Below are 22540 nucleotides of genomic sequence, written 5' to 3'. Positions count from 1 at the left end.
AGGCAGATCTTAGAGTTCTCATTTTCTGCACTTCTGTAAGAAGGAAGATAAGCAACCCACAGACAATTGTGTGACAGGAGCAGGGAATTGAATTTATTTTTATTTTCATTGCCTTTCTTTGTGGGATTGTCAGATTCTGAGTATTAATATTTTAATGTAGACTTGGTGGTTAAGTAAGATATATTTTATGATTTTTTTTTCACTTTTTTTCCCTTCGTAGTTTATAGTACACTGGGAAGTTTGAAAGTCAAACACTTTTTTTTTTTTTTTTCACTTCTGCATTTGGAAAATATTTATTCCCCCCTGCATCTCCATAGTACACATCATAAACTAACCCAGTTCAGTTTATTTACTTCCCTCTTGTTGCAGCCCCATGATCAACTGTAGCAATGCAGGCATATAATGGTAGAGGTTTGTGCTTTACAGCAGTAAGAACATGAGCTATTGCAACCGCCTTTCTGAGTGATAAGTAATGAAGCTTTCATTTTAAAAAATTGCCCATTCAGAAGGGGTAGAGCGCATGGTGCAGAGGGGTCTGTGGGCCCCTGGGGTTGACTAGCCGTGTATCACTAAAGGAGGAAATCATAACCTTTAGTGGAAAATGAACTGGCCTACACAGGAGGAATTCCTCGGACCTAGAAAGAATTTCAATTCCTGGGCTAGACAGCACGGAAGGCAAAACGTGAGGAATTAGCAGAGGTGAGACACAAAACAACCTTGGCAACTGGGCAGGGTCCTGCTTCCTGTTAGTGGGCAACCTGGTGACTCAGGTGTACAACACTAGCTAGGACTTTTGGTCAACAGCTAGGGTAAAGGGCAGCATGTGTGAGTCAAAACGCAGGTCCTTCTGGCCTTCCCAGTAGTTCTTCTCTGCCCCGAGTCACCCCTTCACTTTACCAGCTACCCAGACACTTAGGTGCCTCCAGCCTTATACCAGCATGTGGGAGAAATCTCAGCCAAGTATTTTCTCTGCCATGTATATCATTGAGCTGGGTCTTCTAGTACTGTACTGGGCACATGAGGTGTAAAGAGATTCCAAAATGTGAATTACATTAATAAGAAACCAGGTAGGTTCAGAAAGAAGCATATCACGGAGAATAGAATGGCATTATATCCTCACAAGTAGATAGTAAAGTGCCATTTTTACAGTCATAGGCAAAATTGTGGGTCTCTTTAACTATAGATTACAATTCAGCGTATCAAAATGGCATAATTGCGATACGCACTATTGTCTGTTTTAAGAAGAAGAAGCCTTGGCTATTAGGGGACTGATCTCATCTTAAGGCTTGGTGAACTCTTAACCGATTCAAGGTTGGACTTGATAATCAATCAAGAAGCTCCCTCCAGCTGTGTTGTTACCCAGGCCACCGAATATCCAGCCTCTAAACCCAGCCTGAGGGATTCTTTGTAGTGTGTGACTCTCTAGTAGAGATGGCGCAAACCACCATCACTTCTTTTTGGTGTTGGTGTCATTTCTGATGTTCATGTGGTTATTTTTATTATTATAGTGGTCCAGTAGAAGGCATAGCCATGGGATTGCAGCCATACCAGAATACACTTTTATTTTATTCTCCACAGTAAACAAAATACGCATTTAATCACAAAAGCCAAAGCATAAATCCCACTTACTAAATTCCAGTCACTGTTACTGACAACAGCCCTATGAGGGAGGTACTGTTGTCATCTCATTTTACAGATGAGGAAACTGAGGCACAGAGAGTGAGGAGGTTTGCCTAAGGCCTCATGGCTCAGAAATGGCCAGGCCATAATTCCATCCTGATGCCTGGTTCTCGAGTTCCAAATCTTATCCTCTACCTGCAGAACCGAGAGAAACTTGGATTTTCAGAGCACAAAGAACTTTAGAATTTGAAAAGAATCGAGTCACCTGGAGACACAGAAATAAGCCAGGCAAGGTTCTTTCTTTCCCAAGGCTAGTTGGAGATAGAACTCATGTGACTCCCCTTTAGTGGTCTTTTTAAACTATATAATTTAAAATCAAAGACTTTAAGATGTTTTTGTAAAGGCTTCCCTCTTCGTTGAAACCACCTCAAGAATCTCCCGGAACGTGCTTTGTTGGGGGGGAGGCTTGAAGTTCATTATATTTATGAGGAGGAACACCATGAAATTAATAATCTTTCTTTGTATAAAATGCTCAAAGAAGAGCAGAATTTGTATGGAATATCTGATCAGAATATGTTGCTTCTAAGTCTGGTAATTTGCAGTCCCCAACTGAATCACATCTCTCATTTTAAGCTTTCAAATTTTGCCATGTTAGGTTGATTTAGAAGAACTTCTAATAGTTGTTAAACCTAGTTTATCTTCAGAGATCTTTTGAAATTCGACAAAGAAGACTCCATTTAGTTGGCTTGCTTTTGTTTCTTTCTTTTTTTTTTAAACTTTTAATTCATTAATCCATAAACCTGGCGCGAGTATTCAGTCAGATATTAAAACTTGTTTTTGTTTCTGAAATATGAAATGATTCAGCTATAACTGGAAAGGCTGTTGAGTCTACGTTCTTGCTATTTGCTTCCTGTTACAGTTCCCACTTTGTAAGACTTACTCTTCCTAGATCTGGTGCAGAGGCTGAGGGTGATGTGAAGAATGCATCTAGTATCTTAAAACTCCTGAGTATAACAGGCGTGATGATGTGCTCCAGACTTTGGCTTTGTAATCTTCAGATTAAAATTCCGATAAAGGGAAGCTAAGTTTCCCAAGGGGGGTTGAAAAAAACCATAATGAATCTAACTGATTCTTGAAAGTCAGATCTCTGACCGGGATCTAATCACCCAGTTTGTGGATTGCCCAGGCCTTCCTAGTCCTGATAATGTCGTGCACCCCATCCCCTCAAATTTCGACATTGACCTCCCCACCCTTCCAGAAAGGAAGGGGAGCAGCGCAACTTGGAAACCAGTCAGAACAGACTCATGCATGTCTCTTGTGAGAGATAAGGAGATGAAGCAGTGCAACAGGGTGAGGGTAGCTGGGGGCTGAGAATGGATGCAGCGTGCAGAGGTTGCCTTCCGTTGATGTCTCCAGGTTCCTCCTGATTACAGATCATCAGGATTCAGGGGTGCACCAGAACTGTCCCAGGCTTGATCTGAGGCCTAATCCCTGATAATGTGAGATGACAATCAAATGCAAGGCATGATAAGTGTCAGAAACACTGCCTGACAAAGCGTTCTAGAAGGCTACATTTTAGTCGGTCAGCTAAGTTGTCCACACTTTTGTGAGTCTCTTTTTACCCTGGAAGGTACCTGGCAGGAGCTAGGGCAGTTTCTCCCCCGGAACATTGATTTTATTATAGCAACAAGACCAAGAAACCATCCCATTTTGATTGCTCCAAAAGAAACAACATTTTAATGTTTTCTTGAAATTTTAATGTTTGCCTTTGAGCTATCTTGGTATTGTAAAAACAGCGTCAGAATGAATGCCCCCTAGTTTGAAGGCCTGAGCTGGGTTTTATGACATCTATAAGCAATTGGAAAGTCCAAATCCAAACTTACACCTTCTGAGGCACCTTTTCTTCTAACTTCTCTGGGGGTGGGGGTAGAGAAAAATCATTCTCTATAACTAATCTTTTTTAAAAAGTTATAAACACCAGAGTGTTGCCAATCAGGAGGTGGGGCTATAGAGAAAAAGGGCCTCTTATTTCCAAAATTAATCTTATATGGGGGTTAAAGGGGAAAAAAAAAAAAGCCATACAGCAAGCACACCTTTTATTTTTTTTGCCTTGAGAGATTTTTCAAGAGTGCAATGGAATCAGACAGTGCTAGATGTGCGACTCTAAAGAGCTTAGGAACGGATATCTTTGCTTTAAACCAGTCTCCATGTCATCTGTATGGTGCATAGTACCTCTCTGAAGCCGGGTTCCTCTCTTCTCTTCCCCAGCCGCGATCCAGGTAACAGTGGCAGTGGGAGAGAAATCAGGAACTGCCAGCTTCCCTCCGACTCCACTCAAGTGTGCTGGCTCTAGCCTAGAACCCTCCCCGGTGCAGCCTAGGCCCTGCGTGCTCTTGCTCCCTGGTTTCTGAGGCAACTTTTCCTGTTGCATCAAGGAGGGACCCCACCCAGCTGTGGGTGTGGGGAATTAAAACTCCAGATGTTTGTAGAGGGTATCCTCACTCCATGCATGGCCTAGGGCCTTTTCAGGGTCTCTCTGGTTAGGATAGTGTGTAAGGAAGCCTGAATTCTGCTGAGGGGTCCCTCCAGGCTGAACAGAGTGGGTTGCTCAGGGGAATCCACTGGAGGCCATGTTTGTTCTCCTTCAGCCCCGGGTGCAAGGCCCTGCGCTGGGCTCTGGCGGGGGCACAGTGATGATAAATAGCATGTAATTATGCCCATTTAACGAGGCTCCCAGGCTTTGGCATTGCTCTGATCCTTTCCTCACTTCTGACGGACGCCAGGAGAACCAACCAGTTTCACTCTTGTGGATGTGCAGAGTACAAACGTTAATGGATTTGCAGTAGTCAGGGAGAGGGAGGGGAAGGCGGATTTGTCAGTGGCCAGGCACTCAGTTATCCGTAAGACCTAGTAAACTGCGCCCAGTCTCTGACTAGAGGGAGGATGCAGGTTTGACGACGACCTTTTCGTTCTAATACCGAGGTTTTGAGCAGCCCCCCTCCATTTTCAACAATGTAATTATTTATCGAGCACCTACTATGCGTCAGGCCTTTTCCATTCATGCCTTTAGCATTTAGCCCTCCCACCCCGCCGGGAGAGGCAGCTCTCTGCAGTTGCGACTGGCCTAGTCGCAGTTCGACCCCAGGCTGCGGGCCTGCTGCTCCGCGGCGCAGTCTTAAAAGCGGCAACTGCCGGGAGGGCGCGGAGCCCTGCCGTTCCCGCTGCGCCCGCCCGCGGGGAAGCATCCGTGGGGACCAAGAGCCCGAGCCGCGGGGGTGGGGTAGGGGAGCGACAGCTGTCGATGTCGCGCCGGGAGACTGCGCCCCCGCGGGGCCGACCCGGCGCCGGGGCCGAGAGGAGGGGCCGCGCGGGGCGGGGCGCGCGGGGCGGGGCGGAGGAGGGCCGGCGGCACCGGCAGCCCGGGCTCGACGAGGAAGTCCTGCTCCGAGAGCTGCGAGCGTCTGGAGGAGGCGCGCTCGGCGCAGTCGGGGAGCGAAGTCCGGAGCAAGGGGCCCCCCGCGCCGCCGCCCCCTCCTGCCCCGCGTCCAGGCAGGGAGTTCGCGGCGCCGGCGAGCTGGAGGCGCGTCCCGGTGGCCGCCGCCGATGGAGTTCACTTGAGCCGTGAGCCAGCGGGAAAGGCAGGCGCCCGCGAGCGGAGCGCGGGCCGGAGCCGAGCCAGCCGGGCGCTCGCCCGCCCGCCTGCGAGCTCCGGCCAGGAGGCGCCGCCAGCCCCGCGCAGCCCGCCCGGCGTCCCGGCCGCAGTAGCGCCTCCCGCGCCGCGGGCCTGCGAGATCGGCAAAAAAAAAATAAAGACTCCTGACGCGTCTCTGTCCAGCGCCTCGGCGGCGGCAGCCGAACGAGAACCAGTTAGCCCGAAGCGCTGCTGGAGAGGCGGCACCGACGATCGGGAGCCCGAGGCGATCGCCGGGGAGAAGCCACCGCCGCCGCCGCGGAGCGCCCTCCTCCTCCGCCTCCTCCCTCTCCCTCCTCCCTCCCTCCGCACATGGTCTCCTTTGTCCTGTCGCCGCCGCCTCGCTCTTAGCTCTGCGCGCCGCGGCGGCGGCTTCGGGCCGCTCCTCTCCGCCTCGTCCGCCTGCCCCGGACGCTCCCGCGCTAGCCCCCGCCGCGCCCGCCCGGCCCCCGCGCGCCGCAGGAGCGCCAGGAGAAAGCCGGCGAGCGCGGGGCCGGGGCGCCCTCCCTCCGCCCGCCGCCCGGCCTCGCCTCGGCCGCGCTGGATGTGCGCGCGCGGCGCTGGCCCTCGGCCGCCCGCGAGGAACTGCTCTCGCACGGATTTGGTTCGCGTGGATCCGCTTTCAGACTTTGGGAAGGAAAGGAGGAGAGAGTCGCTCGCAGACGGAGCCCGATCGGAGTTGGGCGTTTTCTCTTCGCGTGTTTTGGTGGCTTTTCCCTTTTACTCCGGGGCTCCCCCATCGTGAGCCCTGCTAAGGAACCAAACCATGAACTTGGGGCTGACAGCGCTTAACCCTTTGCAACCAGGTAATCCAGCTCGGTAGGCGCGGTTCCCTTGCCCGCCGCCCGCTGTCGGAAGGGAGGCGGCGGGGGCCGGGGGGGTCTTTTGTTGCGGCGTCTGGGCCCGCGAGTAGGGGTGGCGGGGGCGGGCTCCTCCCGCTCGGCGCGCCCGCGCCCCCCTTCGTCCCGCGTCCTCTCGCCCTTCCTCCATGCGCGGCCGAGTCGCCCGCCTTTGTACTTTCCTCCCTTGGCCGGCGGGGCTCAGCCGGAGAGCGGCGGCGCGGGCCGGCTGCTGCGCGGTCCTGCCTCGGAGGCCCCGGGGCCGCCCTGGAGCCTGCCCACCCGGGGGGGGGGCTCCGCCAGACGCGGGCCCGGGCCCACGGCCTGCGCCCCCCACCCCACCCTGGACCAGGGGCCTGGGCGCTGCTCTGCTGGTTCCCCGGGTCGCGGGTCGCGCATCGCTCGCCGCCTGCGCGTCGAGGTCGGGAGCCCAGGCCAGCACGCGGTGCCAGAGGAAGCGAAGGAGATTTGGTCTCGGGATCGGCAGTTGGTGAAAGAACTCGCGCCCAAGTTTCGAGGAGGATTCTCTTTTCTTCCCAAGTCCCTCCATCTGCCGGTGCGGGTGCGCAGGGCCGCCCCGGGGGGCGCGGACGAGAGCAGAAGCGGCCGCGTCCCATCCCTGTCTGCACCGAAGGCTTTCATTCGTTTTTCTCATTCTCCGCATTCCTTCCTCCAGTGTTGGACTTAAATTTAACTTTTCTTTAAACGTCAGCCTACGACCTCTAGTAATTTTTTTTAGTGTTAAAATAAAAGCCTCCCCTTCCATAAAAGGCAGCCAAAAGCGATCTTTGTTTTCTATCAATTTTTAGATTTAGTCACTTCACCCCCTCACTCTCTAACACCGAGCGAGGCGGGGGAAGGGGACAGAAAGCATGAAGCGAAATGGCGAGTAAAATCGCAAGATCTTGAGCGTTTAAAGCCTCCGTGATGAAAAAGACGGAGGTTTGCTGGAAAAACTCCGCTCCCCTAATTTCTCTCTTCACTGCGTTTCCATTAGTCGTTCCGGGTTAAAAGAAACAAAGAAAAAAAATCATCCAAGAATATGGTCCAGGTAATAGAAGGAAATGTAGTCTGTCTTTATAAAAACAATGAAAAAGAAAACGTCCCAAAGATTAAGATTCGGGGAGCCGAATAATTTGCACACACCCTTTAAAAGCATAAGAGAAGTAAAGTTCATTGAGGAAAAGCAAATATTCTTGTAGTTTCACTTAAGACTTAGGCTAAGAAGCTCCTTTCTGGCTTTTCAGGCGGTGGGTCTGCCACATTTTAACCACCTAGATGGGGGAAAGAAAGAACCCTGAATCGTTTTATCATTAGCGAAACCCCCGTTGCAGTCGTTTTGGTTTGGGTGTTATTTCTAGGGAGCTTTTTTAAGACTCCCCTCCCCCAATTACAAGAGGCATCATTTCAGGCTTTGTGACATGTATCAGTAAATGGCACAAAAAGCTTTCATTAGCGGTATCCTCCTAAGCCTCTCCAAACGTCCTGTCAGAATTATTTCCTTAATAAAGTACTGGTTGACATCAAAATAATCGCATTCTCAAGTTTGGTTCAGATGAAAGATCACTTAGGTGCCTCTTTGAGAAGACCTGGTGTAGCCAGCTGACAAAAGTGGCAGCCACAGTGAGGGGCTGAAGGACAGAAGGAAAGAGCTGCTCACCCACAGCTTCTGGTACACACACACACACACACACACCCCAAGTGCAAATAAAAACTTAAATCAGGAACCATTTCCTTCCCCTACCCATGCTTTTTGCATTTGGGATGCAATATTTTGTTTCTGTATTTCTTTGGACCGTTTAGATTCTTTAATAGGTAATCCCCAGATTTTCAAGGACTATTTCAGTTTGGTAAAACGATCTCATAAAGAGACATTTTTTCTTTAAAAAATATCAGCTCAAGTTTATTTTTTTAAGCTGTAAATTTAACACGGCCATTCCAACTTGAATTAAGACATTTTTTCTTTGAAAAATGGTGAAATCTCTCCAAGTTTTTAGCTTAGAAACTCACATTCCTAGAAATATCACTTAATATTTTAGTATAACAATGCTGTTCATGTAATTTTGGGTTTAATTCAATATTGTGGATCTGTTAAATCCATAACTTGTTTGTTCCTTTCCATGCAATACTTTTTTTGGCAGTTTATTTTTTTGAAAAGCTACTATAATATTTATTGTATTTCATCAACGTTTAAGATGTCAGGAAGGCCCTTGGCTTATTTTTTTATTATTCCTGCAAAATCGGAGAGAAAAAAATCTATCTAGGATTTATTTTAAACTGTATGAATAAATGTATGCAGTTCAATACTTATTTTGCATAACCACTCATTTTTCTCTTGATCTGTTAATCTTCTGAATGAACCCTACAGTAAGAAGATAGGCTTGAAATAAAGCAAAGAATAGTCATAATAAAAATATTTTATGTATTTTCTCTATCACTTGCATTGAGCACTAGAACATGTCCTCCACAAGAATACGGGAATATTTCATTTTCATCAGTATAACATGGAAAGGCCAAATTGAATATCTTCTTTGTCCCCAAAGCCAGCCCTAGAGTCGGAATAAGCTGTACTTTAGATTCCTCCCTCTGCCTTTTTCCTATATTTAATTCTTCCATATTTACCCAATATTCTATGCTTTGTTTTGTCAAACATGCATCTCTACGCATAAAGTGTGAAAGAGGAGTGTTTTCTTACAAGGGTTGAGTGGCAAAAGCAGCGTAACTATAACATAATCATAACTTTAAATGCAGAGGCATCTGTCTTCAAATTATATAGAGGGGGAGCTTAATTTGTACTTCATTGTATTTTTCAAGTTCCAGAAATATTTGGTCCTTCTGACACGTAACAGCATTTTTCTCCAAAGCAACTTCATGTCTATTTTCTGGAACATTAGTGTATAATTTAAATTAACTTTATTCTTGCTGTTTAAACAGTTTTATTTCAGTGTCCTGAAGCCACTGTAATAATGAGCACACATGAGCTCTAGGAAATGGTCCAAGGAAATTAAGCTTATAAAATGTAGTGTGGTTGGGATTGGGGGCAGGTCAGTGTGTCTACTCCACACCAAGGTCGCCCTGGTTAATGTAAGGGCCAAAGATCTTGGAGTCATCAGGCAAATTAATTTCTGGTTGTGCTTCTTAACGAGGAAAGCTTAGAGTTAAATAATAGGCATTTCTGGTATATGACAGAAAATTGAAAAACAGGCACGTCTGCAAATATGAAAAAAGTACCATTTTCAAAATAATGATCTGTCAACGAAATTGCAAAATCATTATGTGAATGAGCTGAATTGCTTTGTGTATCATCACATAGTAATATGTTTTGCACAGATAATATGTCTAATAAGGACACATTTTAAAAATCAGATCCCCCCCCCCCCCCCCCCCCAGCAAATAGCTAGCTGCACTGCAGGTCTCTCTTATGCAGTCAACTAGCACCACCTTATGGATGACTTGGGAAAATTGCTCCTTTTCTAAAATGTAGTAAATTGATTTAAAATAATAGTAATAAGGATGACACAATAATAGTGACACCTTTTTTTCCCCTTCTTGTTTTTCAGGCATCTGATGCCAGCTCTGAAAAACTCTTCAACGCTGTTATTGTAAACAAGGGTAAGACTCCGTATTTCTTCTGAGTAATGGCTTTCTGTTTTTTATATTTGTTTCATTGTGGCTACCAAGGAAGAAAAAAATAGAAAACATAATGCTGTCTTTCTCTTTTCATTCTGGTGCTACTGTTATTATTTTGTGTTGTTGCTTGAGTCAGACTCTGTATGCTTTTGTTACGTATGAAAAAGAACAGTTTATTTGAAAAGAATACATTGAATACTTATTTAAACTAATTTGGCTAAGAAATCACTTCTATCCATGTTACTTTAATGTAGAAAGCTTTTAATGGAGAATAGTAGTTCTCAAAATGCCTTAACTTTATTGTTACTTATCAACTACGCAGCGGTTGGAGAACTATTAATAGCTGGATTGTACTGCAGATGATGATAACCAACCAGTGGATGTTTATGAGTATTATGGTCATAAACCAAGCCTTACTCTGCAGCGGGCTTTCTGTAAAGTTAATAAATGAGCAAGAGGGCAAAATTTAAATATGCACTATCCATTAATTTCTTCCACACAGCTATATGGCGTAAGAGAGGCTAATGATAGCGCAGTACATTAAGGGAAAAGCTACCTTAAATCATTGCCAATAGGTTTCTGAGCAGTTTTCATTTGTAGCCGTATTGTTGGGAATAATGGAACTTAGTGGAGTCACTAATCACTGGCCTTGTGAAGGTGTATAATTTGAAAGGGATACATTATACATAAACTTTTACCTTTCTCCTCCCACTGTAGAACCTAATTTAGGGGGTGCATGATAATTGCTAAACACAGAATGTGTGCTTCCTGTTGTAACCTCACGCTGTGTTACATTGGAGATACTTGGTAGCACCTGAAGAGTTGGGCCTTCATAAATCGAAATTTGAAACCACTTCTGCAGTCTGTAGTTGCCTCTGCTGGCATTTTTGTTAGATGGTTAGTAAAACACATTTCCAACTGCAGTTATGTTGAGCTCCCAGATTATTTGAGATTTTGAACTAACTGCAGTTTTAAATAGTACATTATGTTTAGAGTTCCCTTGAGGTATATGTGCTTATGTGATTGCTGTTATTCCCAGAATTACTGTCATTATTGAATTTTATCTTTTTTATTGCATAATGGAGTATTCTGCTTTTATATTTCATCATATTTTTTGATGGACTGAAAGTTTGTATAAATTTGTTATCTATAATGCTAAAAGCCCAGTAAAGAAGATATGTGCAGTTCATAGCATGCAGTACTCATGAGTAAAAATGCATAATTGTTTATTGCTCATTTTGATGAGGGAAGAGGATTGGTAAACAGTGGTGTATCCATGTGAGAAAAAGGGGTGGTGGGGAGGGGAAGACAGAGGTTGGACAGGCCCCCAAAAGGAGGTCTTCTGTGTTTCAGTGACCCCCAAGGCCTCCAGCCCCAAGTGACTGCATCCTTCCTTTGTTAATTTGCTAGAAAAAGCTTTGGAATGTGTTTCCCCTTTCTGGGACCAGGCCCCAGGATGAGAGTGGGCTCTGGGGCCTGCCTTCTGGCTGCCCGCACCTTCAGGGAGGATGGAGAGTGATGGATGACGAGTGTCTCATCACCCCTCGGCCTCTTCACCCGTTCTTTCCCTTCTCCAGTCAAACATTTCCCACATTCTTATTTTTGTTTACTTACAGAGTGTGATTTGTGGCATCTATTTGGTTGTGAATAGTCAGCCCCCTGACAGGGTGCCTTTCTTCTGAGCTGCTTTTCTGGGGTGATTTAGTTGCCTTGAAAGGATTAAGGTTTCTTTGTGTACACTAAAACCAACATAGGCTTTTCTAAGCTTTGCTTGGGAAACCATACACAAATAAGCATTTTAGGTGATGGCAGATTATTCCTTTGCCCCTTATTTCCATCAAAATGGCCTTTCTTTTCTCTGAGTTTTCCCTTAATGCCTTATGCTAATTCCTGATGGTAACATGAATGACAAGAGACAGAATCAATGCAAATCCAGGTGCTGCCGAGTAGACTGACTTGTCTCCAGCATCCCCCCACCCCTTCCTCCCTTGAGAGACAGATTAAGGGGAATAAGAAGGGGGGAAAGCATTGGGGACAGTTTTGTTAAGGGGATTAGTATTCAGACTGCTAAATATCAGGAAAACAACTTCAAAAAGAGACTCATTGTACAGCGATAATGTCAATAATTGCTTCAAGACAGGTGCAAAGAGCCTCTACTGTGGTTGTGGTTCCTGGGCTATTTTGACTCCGGGTGGTGGCAGTGTTTACTGGATGGATGGTGACAAGGTCTTCAAGTTCAAGTTCTCCTACCAAGCACCCTGCCTGCCTCAAAGTCAGGTCTCCCGTCTTTGTCCAGTATTCTTAGCCAAGAGCAATAAAAAGCATTGTAAGAAAGGGCAAATTGACACCAGGTAACAAGCACTACTGGGAGAATCTTCAAAGCCTCAGCTTATTGAACAGACTAACAAGAGAGCAGGGAAGATGACACGTGTATCTGTCCACCTCCAGATGTTTAAAGCTCCATGTCACCTCTCCATCTCAGGAGGCTGACAGTGTTCTGGCCGTAAGAGAATCGTGACTTTAAGCTGCGGGTGAGATGCTGCTGAGCCTGGTGGCTGGCAGAATATGTCACTTAACCTCTTTATGTCAGGATTTTCAATCATAATAACATCTCCTAGTCCTGGGCCAACATCTCTGGTGTGAATAAAACAATTAATTGGCCGGTGGCGGGGAGGCGCTTGAAACAGAGCAGGTACGATGAAGACGTTATATATCACTTCTGCTCACTGATTTTATTTTGACTTTCCTTGTGTTGTATAGCGCATCCAATTTTACAAAGAATTCATGAGATTTTTGTGTTTAGGTGTTCTAATGATCCCTTTCTTCTGGTGCCTTTTACTTCCCATTTTAAAACAATTTAACAACATTTACATATATGTACACACAACACGCCCAATGAAAATTGAGCCTTTTAAAAGAAGTGGGAAGCTGAGCTTCCACATGTAAGGCTTAGGGTTATAGTCTTAAAAAAAAAGTTTATCTGTAATCAAGGTCATGGTTGCCTTATTTAATCTTTATGTGTTTAAATGTTTACAGGACGTTCATGTGAATTTTATGAATCCATCTGTCTTTGTGACTCAACCATCTGCCAAAGAAAAAATTAATTTTCCCAGTGAGACAGAGACACAGAGAGAAAGATGGACTAATAACTTATCGTCCCTACTTAATTGGTCTGTTATAGATGCCTCAGGATTTGTACCCCCAATTCTGACATATCTCACCTTAAAAGGAATTTTCCAGCTAGTTCATTATGGCCAATATTTGTTACCTGTCCTACCTCCTCTAGGTCCTTTGATATATAGATAGAGCTGCAGAAAATGAGAATTTCTTTGCAGCATATGATCACCCCACCAAGATAATTGATCTCTTTTAAATTCTTAAGTTGCTCCAGAACAGAGCTTCCTGAGGGGGAGGGAAGCCCTGGCTGGGAGGAGGGAGAACATGTTCTCTGAAGCCCTCTGTTTACATGACACCCATGATCTAGGTTAGGGGAAGAGAGAAGGCCCTGAATCCCTGCCCCTTCTTGCCTTAGAGCCTTCTTTTCCAGGCTCTATCCTCCAACCAAGGCAAGTTCCAGAAGACAACAGGTGGCCCAGAGGAGTATATAACTCATACTTTATCACCCCATCTCTTTCCTAGGGAAAGGGCCCTTTGAGCTCGCTGTTTTGAGAGGTGTATCTGCTAAATGGGCCATCTCTGAAGGGGTCAGGGAGGAGTGAGGCCACCGATTTCTGTTCCCTCCAGCTCTGAGAACCCAGTGTCTCCTAAAAGGTGAATGGCAAAGGCAGGACCCCTGTCACCTCCCCCAGAGCAGCCGTGGGAATCCTGGTGGGCACTCCCACGAGCCCCAGGTGGAACTCGCGGCGACTTTGTGTTCTCTTTTCCTCTTCTGGGCCCTAGCAGGGCTGCTAGTGGAATGCACCCTGCCTTTTCTTGGGGTTGGTTTTGTACTGTTTTCCAGTGAGACCCAGGGGAATTAGGCGACGGATGGAGCAGCCTTTATGCTAGTAGGCTGTTGGGTATTTTTATCAGCAACATAGAAAAAAAAAGACTGGCTAAAACAATTGCCTGAGATCTGAGGAGATGAGGTGAGAAACAAGTAACCCAGAGATATTGCTGGTGTGAAAAAATCAAGTACCTGGGTACCTAATACATGCTTTGATGTTGATGATATCACCTCATTCCTTAGGTTTGAGGGAATTCCTTGGTTTGGTGACAAAAAAGGTAGGCATTATTTCCACCAAAGCCACCATTGGCTTTGAAAAAAGCCCCCTCCCTTGTTTTTATGCAAATGAAAATAATACAGTCGACTGTGGGATAGCTTTCTTTAAAAAAAAAAAAAAATTGGTCTAGAGTTTAAAAATCCCTTTTTAAGAAACATATGGAGACCATTTTAAGATTTCTGCTAGTGTCTCGCATTTAGTCATGATGAAGACATGACGTAATTCACATCGCGAAGTGCAGAAGTGTAAACTGAGCCAATTTCAGGCACTGCAAATCAGGCTTTTTTTAATGTCCTCAATTTAATGTCCTAGGTAAGGGGTAGTTGAGCTGTCACTCCTTTATTTTTCCTTCTTTGGGCCTTTTTTTGTACCGTTTCAGAGCGTTTTCTTGGGTTTTTAGGAGATAGAGATGTCTGGTGTGTGAATTAAATACTATTGAAGGGTAATTGGTGCTTGAGGAGAGACAAAGGAGTTCTGAGTGGTTCAGTTTGTCCTCCTACCCTGCACCGCAAATAGCGTGCAATCAGCTCCTTTTCTTATGGAAATTGACCTTCCTATAGAAGCAGACTCCTACATACAGAATTTGTTTTGTAGAATTATTCCTTGAGAATCTTTAGAAACAGATGCCCTATACTGTTAAATCACCAGTAAAGATCTAAAGCTATTCCATATTGTGAGAAGGTGTTTCCCTCTGGTTATTCCTCAGTCAGCTGCTGCCTGGTCTTTTGGTGTACTTGTGGATGAGTGTGGTGGGAAAATCCGAGTAAATACTGGACCCATCACTGGAATTGTACTGAAGAGGGTGGAAGATGCACTGAGCATCTGAACTGATCTCGATGGTGTCTTCAGGATAGAACTTAGGCAGTGCTGCCATTCTCCAGATAAAACCCAAGGCTAGATCCCCAGATCCTCTGTGCCCTGTTGACTCTGAATCAGATTACAGTGTAACCGATTCTTGGTTTTAGGAAATAAATGCCTTTGAGTCAGATGTGTAGACACCACTCACTTTACTTTTGAGCCCAATGAAAAGCCCTTCGCTTCCTTTGTTGGGTGATTATTGGTGTCCTCTAAAAGAATTTTGTGCATACTCTGCAATATGGGCAAAAAAGCTTGAATGTGGACCAGACTCTCTTTCCATTACATACATATTTAATGTTTTGTTTAGCCAATGTTGTAATGTTTGGTTGTCTCAGAAAGTATGATACATTCACAACAGACAGTTGAAATAAAAAGCATCGAATCATTGAGAACAGTTAAATGACAAAGGGCCTCCTCACTCACAACACTTTCTAGTACACTGGGGTTTGAACCCACATTGGGGTTTGAACCCAGATGCAGTTTCCTGCATGGGGGCAGCCTTATGGCTATCTCATGGCCTCTGGATTATTTCTAGTTTCTGACAACTGCAGAAAAATGTTGTTTTCTCTGAAAATGTATGTTTATTTAAGTAGGTTCCTTTTTGCTTCACAATCTGGATTCCATTCAGTCAGTTACCACTCCAATTAACTAACAATTATTTAACATTAACAGTAATTACAGACGCCAGTTAAGCGCCTACAGATGTCAACTGTTAGCTTTGTACCTAATCACTCAATGAAATGGAGAAAGTTCAACAAACATCAATTAGCCAAGCAATTAGTATGAGTTAGGAAAGAGCATGTTATCATGTGTGAGCTGATTCAATTTATTTTATTTTGGCAGTAAAACACACACAGGCAAGCGGCAATAAGTTCCTCAGATAAGATAAACTCTATTGTTTTGCAGCTTACATAAGAATTCTTTCCTTTCCTGGGCATAAGTCAAATACTTTCTTGCCTGGAATTTATTTAACAAACAGAATTTGTCTCGATTACTCAGAAAGCCCAGTGATGCTCAGCTCAGGAGGCAAACTTTGGTAAATTATGAATCCAGTAAATATGCTGTATAAGGAAATGTCAAAAAACTTGAGTGGAGAAAATGATTGATTCCCACTCTGCTAACCTGCTCTGTGCATCTTGAAGTTTTGCCAGTTTATTCCTGAAACTATGGTGGGGGGGGGGGTGTTACAACAGTGATTTTATTAATTTCATGGTGCCTGAACTTTTGCTCAGCTGCCTTAAATTGAGCTGGGAGCAGTCATCGAAATATTTTACCTGCTTGCCCAGGCTATGGTTTAAAAAGTGGAAAATGCTCCATATTTCAGATCCACTTTGAATTCACCAAGGGCATCCTGGGCCTGAATTCAGAGGTCTGTAACACGTCCCCATAGCACCACCACCACCCTGTCCCATGCCCCCATACATTTGACTTCTGACAATTGGCTGAGCTTGCCTGGACTTACAGGAAGAGTATAGTCTAAGGCCTCATTATGTAGGGTGGTCCATATGTAAGATGGTATTTGCGATTTATTTTACCTTCAGCTAGAAAGCTGGCCGTAAGTGTCTTCACCACTGATTCCGCCCCCTGTTTTTTTAATTAAATTCAGTTTTATTGAAATACATTCACACACCATACAATCATTCATGGTATACAATCAACTGTCCACAGTATGATGACATAGTTATGTGTTCATCACCACAATCTATCTCTGAACATTTTCCTTACATCAGAAAGAACCAGAACAAGAATAAAAAATAAAAGTGAAAAAAGAACACCCAAATCATCCCCCTCATCCCACCCCATTTCTCCTTTAGTTTTTATCCTCATTTTTCTACTCATCCATACACTAGATAAAGGGGGTGTGATCCACAAGGTCTTCACAATCATACTGTCACCCCTTGTAATCTACTTTATTATATAATTGTCTTCAGGAGTCCAGACTGCTGGGTTGGAGTTTGGTAGTTTCAGGTATTTACTTCTAGCTATTCCAGTACATTAAAACCTAGAATGTGTTATCTATATAGTGCATAAGAATGTCCACCAGAGTGACCTCTTGACTCCATTTGAAATCTCTCAGCCACTGAAACTATTTCATCTCATTTTGCATCCCCCTTTTGGTCAAGAAGATACTCTCAGTCCCACAATGCCAGGTCCAGATTCATCCCCGGGTGTCATATTCTGCATTGCCAGGGAGATTTACAACCCTGGGAGTCGGGTCCCACGTAGGGAGGAGGGCAGCGAGTTCACCTGTCGAGGTGGCTCAGTTAGAGAGAGAGAGGGCCACATCTGAGCAACAAAGAGGTACTCAGGGGGAGACTCTTAGGTACAAATTATATGCAAGTTTAGCCTCTCCTTTGCAGTAACGAGCTTCATAAAGGCAAGTCCCATGCTCGAGGGCTCAGCACATCAAACCGCCAGTCCCAATGTTTGTGACAACATTAACACCAGTCCAGGTGAGGATGTCCAACACATCCGCACCTTCCCCCAGATCCTCGGGGCTGGGGACTGATTCCCCTTTTAAAAATGATTTCTCAAAACAAAGATAAACAAAAGAATTGTGTGTGTGTGTGTGTGTGTGTGTGTGTGTGTGTGTGTGTGTATTTGAAGAAATGATTTCTCACCACTCCCTGAAACTGGTGGAGTAGGAATGCAAGGAGCCAGTCCCTTTTGGAATACTGTGAAGACTCAGGTTCTTATGTGCAATTTTCCCCTTGGGCAAGCCTCTTAGCATGCAGCAGATCCAAGAGTTCAAAAATACATACTCTGCCAGTGAGATGGCTTAGGGTGGAAAGCCACCATGCCCAGCGTGCTTGTCTACTGTAAACCATTCTTGGGTGTACTCAGTACTACAAATAGTGCACTGGATGTGGGGCTCTGCTGGCCGGCTACAGCATGGTCACATCATGGGTCATTGTTGGTCTGCTTTTGCACAATATGCTGCATCAGCAGAATGGCTCAGGGCTTACATACGAACAACAAAGGTATTAGTTGTCATACTGGGTATCAGCTACAGCTCCCGTGTTTATTCTGGGGCCCAGGCTGAAGGAGGAGTCTGCGTCATGTTGTGGTCATCACCATAGAGGGAAAAGAACAGAGGCAGAATCACAGAATGCCACTTAAACTTTCAGCTCACATGTGGCATATGGCATTTTCAGCCATCTCATTGGCCACGGCAAGTTACAGAACCAAGTGATGTCAGTGGAGTGGAAAATAAACTCCTCCCACAGGGAGGAGCACAAGGCAACAAGGATCGTGCCTTGGATAAAGAGAACAAATAATGCAGTCTTCCACCAGGTCCATCCTGTAAAGGCATTTCTTATACTATGAATGAAAGGGGGGTTGGGTAACAGCCAGGGGAAGGGGGACAGGTGGGAGCTTGGTTTGCATAAGCTTGGTGGTAAAAATCAATAGGCTTTTCTATGACAGCCTTGCTTCACTACTAGCCACTTGCTTAGAGCCACTTGCTTAAGTTAGGTCAGGTTTACCAAGAAACTACTGACTTCATTATTATATCTGCTGTAGTCTATTGCTGGCTTGGATGCTTTCGTGGTCAAGCTGCTCTAGAATGCAGAAATGACTTCCAGGACCTGCAAAGAATAAATGTTGGGACCAAGCCAGATGTGTAGACCCTGCATAATTAATCTGAGAAAGCGTGATTGCCAGAGGTGCCAAAACCTTACTGCAAAGTCATGCGCACTGTAGTGATTACTTAAAATGGGGGGTTTGGATTTGGGATTCACAGATAACGATTTTGAATCCGAGCTCCTCCACTTACTAGCCGTGGAATTTCGAGCCACTTATATAACCTTTTTTTCCTTCTGTAAAATGGGAATGATCAACCTATCTCATAAAGTTGTGAGGATTAAATATGATAATGTATATAAAGTGATTAGCCTACAGTATACCTTATTTTTATCTAATTGTACACTGGGCTAAGCTTTTTTCATAAGTTATCTCATTTAATCTTCACAGCAACTCTTTGATTTAGGTAATGTAATTTTTACACATGGCGTCTCTACCTCATTGGTGAGGACACTGAATCTAAATATTATTAGCTAGCGTTTATTGAGGACTTGTTTTTTGCTAGGTATTGTTCTGAGCACTCTAGATAATTAACTCAATTACTACTTGAGACTAACTGTTACAGGTAGGTGGTATTATTATCTCTGTTTTTCAGATACAGAAATTTGGGGGCTCAGATCAAGTAAGTATCGCCCAAGGTCACACAACTAGTAAGTGATGGAGCTGGGTCCAGCGGACTCCAAGGCATGTGTTCCCAACAGCCATACTTTGTTAGGCCCTAGGGATGCAGCAGTCACTAAAAGAACAAAGGTCCCTGCCCTACCTGAGGGGGCACGGGGAAGTAAACAGGCCATCGCAAAACCGGATTGTACCTACTAGGATTGGGGGAAACCAGGTGCTATGGAAGGACACAGTGGAGACCCCCAAACCAGACGAACCAACCCCTCCATGGAATCTTAATTTCCACGGAGGGTGGTGGGAGCTCTGCCGTGGTGATGGAGATTCCCGTCCAGGGCTTTTTGATATCCCGGGATGTCTACTGTTATCTGAGCAGGCGTGGCCACAGTCTTCTTGCAGGTCTCGACTTTAGGCCTCTCTGATTTGTTCGCCTTCTCAGAAGACCATATTCTGCTCTCCCCAGCCCATTCCTGTGCCCGTAAATGGACTGGTCTTTACACTCCAGCCAGATTTTATTAGAAGTGACTTCGGATCATCAAGCAGGGGCATTTCCCTAGCCCTGGTGACATAAGCACGGCCCCCACGGCCCTGCGGAGGAAGGCGGCAGGGAGGGCTAAATAGAAAAGCTCGTCTGTGGGCGTTCAGCTCTGCCTCTCTGACCCTCGTAAACCCTGTCATAAAGGAGGAGGTTGAGAGCACATTATTGCTTTTCTGAGAGTCCTTTTGAAGAGGGAAATGTCTCAAGTGTGCCTGTTAATAGACTGATGTGGGAGGCGGTTATATTTGGATGCCTTGAAAAGCCACTTGGAAAACATTTCCCCCCTCTTATCTATCACCTTTCACATCTCTCAGCAGAGTAACACTAAAACCTAATTTTAGCCAAGATTACATCTACTTTCATTATCTGTGTATAGCCGGGGAAAGGCTTTTCCACAGGAAAGCTCCTCCTGCCAAAAGCCCAACCACACCGTTCCTCCTGTTTTGTACCAACTTTTGATTTTCCGAGTGTGGACTGTCGTCTGCTGGACTTCTTGGGCTGAGCTGTTAAGGCTTCTCTATCTGTCTGTAAACTTTGCTTTGACAAGAAGTCTTCTTCTGAAATCAGATTTGTCAGCCGTTAAATAAATCATGCCAATATTTATTCCATTTCTTCTTTTGATTGGCTGAAAGCAGAAACCGTATTGAAATTAATTCTTAAATTCAACACATTATTGAACACCTGCTTGGAGTCAGGCAATCTTCTAGGCTTTGGAGAAACACCAATAAACAGATCACATTAAGCATACTACTAGAACAAAAAGTGTAAACATATTTTAGAATGCAAAGAGAAAGGAGACTTTAAAATGGTGTCATGACAAAGAGACCACTTAATAACAATAAAAATAATAATAATAACATAGCCTTAAGATTTTCTTAGGAAAAGCAGATCTAAGCTGAGCCCTCAATTGAGCCCCTCAATTTAAGGCAGCTGAGCAAACCAGAAATAGACCAGCTCTCAACAGACTGCAAATTGTCACCCATCAGAGTCACAAAATTTGCTCCACTTGTTGCTCACTGTAAAAATCAGTGCTATTGTTAAATTAGTTAAATTAAGCTATCGCAAAGGGACTTGGCAACTTTGTAAAAGTTCTGTAGAGCATATCCAGAGGGCCTCCTTTTTTCGTGTTTCTTCAGTTAGCTTTTGTTCATTGCTTAAGTTTTTGCTAAGTTGGCATACTACAAGGAGGTGGTGGTGGAATTTTTGCTAAGTATGGGATGTACTGCAGTCAGCACTGCTTTTAGAAATAGGATACCCAGGTTCAAGTCTGAGCTGGGCTACTTGTAACCTCAGGCAAAATCACTCTGTCTGCCTTGGCTTTACCGTTGGTAACTTGAGGAAGTTGGATAGACTCCAAGATCCTTTCCAGTTGGAAAGGCCAAAGTTTACTTTGGAAAAGTGTTCTAGGTCCTCTGGGAACCTGAAGCCTGTGCAGAAGGCACACATTTTCCCTAATCACTGTGAATGCTAGCATTTGAAAGGAGTAGTGGCCCAGCACCATGACTTAAGTCCTGAACTTGGGAGCAAGGATAGGACTGTGTACACCTCTCTCCTCCTCAGGAGATTGCAGCTCTGTAAGCAAGCATCTTTAGAGGTAAGAGCCTCAGGGGTGAGGGAAGAGAAGAGATGGGCAAGAGTGAGCTCTCCACAAGGATACCTTGGGTCCCGTTTACCCTGTTACTGTTTGAATACCAGCTGTTAGGTATTAACCTCCAGAATAAGGATCACAGTGCAGGGAACTGCCTCCTGTGTTTGTCCACAGCTAGGGTGGTGCTAAAAGAACTGTTTATCTGCTTAGTAAATGTTTGTAAAGCCCCATTATATATAGAAGTGCTTTCGGGCTGGGTTCCTTTGTACTTGACTTCTGGAGTACATATCCATCATTTCCCGGGCAGGGACATGACTACAGGTTACCTGAGAGTGGGGACAGGGATTGGATACAGAAAGAAAGTCTCTTCCCTGAGGACACCCCAGGAGCAAAGCTGCTAGGCAGCTTCTGTTTCTATGGGATGACTCATTTTACCAATGCAACTTGAAATGAGGCTTGAATGGACTGTTCTAGATAATGGGGAGAATGTCACCACCTCACCCTCTGTCTTTAGCTGTCACCAGAGTTTCCTGCTCCAGGTGGTCCATCAGAGCTCTGCTTCTTCAAAAGTGAATCTAGGCCCTCTAGAATGAAGCAACCTGACTTCCACATTTCTTTTGCTTTCTTGCAAGGATGATCTCGACTTCACTCTCTCAATAACATACTTGCTGTGAGTTGGATTTTAGCTTTATTCACAGCTTTCTCATATCTATTGGGGGATAAGCTTGTTTTAGAGCCAAGAAAGGGAATTATATTTTGGGACTCTTGGCATTACCCAAGAGTTGGTACATACTAAAATTGTGACTAGATTTAAGGCAGAGCTGTGTGAATTTTATTGTTACCAAATCCACCATGTGTTATTTAGGAAAATCCTTTTCTGGGCTATCTCCCTTACTTCCTGGGATTGGTAACTGTCAAAAGGAAGGAGATCACTGCTGAGACATGGCAGACCTTGGAAACAGCTTCTGGACTGGGAGCGGGGGCATCACTGCTGCGTGGTGTTTCACCGTGGCTTGAGTAGACTACTGAATTATAAACTTAGTTCTGTGCGATTGGTTTTTGCAGTTGTCTGTGGGGGCCACATTGCCCTATGTAATGGCCCCTTACCACGATGCTGGACATCAGATCAACTTGTTTTCTGTTCCTGTAGGAAGTAGACATTCCTGACATAATAGGCAGCTTAGGGATAACTGGTAGAGAACGGCCTCCAGAAAGGCTCTCCTGTTCCCGGCTGGCTTTGCCCCCCAGGGGTAACTGATACCTGACTGAACAACCCCTGTTTGGCCCAGACCGCACCCCCAGGGCGCACCTTCAGGTCAGCTGGTTTTGAGCGGCCTTCCCCTCCTCCTTTTG

At 45.0% G+C, this 22540-nt stretch overlaps 1 protein-coding gene across 2 annotated transcripts in view; it reads left to right on the top strand.

Annotated features, from left to right (window-relative positions):
* The window catches only part of AUTS2 (activator of transcription and developmental regulator AUTS2), a 1176422-nt gene that overhangs the window by 1078415 nt on the left and 75467 nt on the right, over nucleotides 1-22540 (top strand). For both annotated transcript variants that reach the window (XM_037814365.1, XM_037814366.1), the window contains exon 6: nucleotides 9711-9762. In XM_037814365.1, coding sequence (XP_037670293.1) covers nucleotides 9711-9762 — 52 coding nt within the window. The remainder of the gene's footprint in view (nucleotides 1-9710; nucleotides 9763-22540) is intronic.

The sequence above is a fragment of the Choloepus didactylus genome, chromosome 21, assembly GCF_015220235.1.
Source record: "Choloepus didactylus isolate mChoDid1 chromosome 21, mChoDid1.pri, whole genome shotgun sequence".
NCBI lineage: Eukaryota > Metazoa > Chordata > Mammalia > Pilosa > Megalonychidae > Choloepus > Choloepus didactylus.
This window is presented reverse-complemented; position numbering and strand designations above follow the sequence as displayed.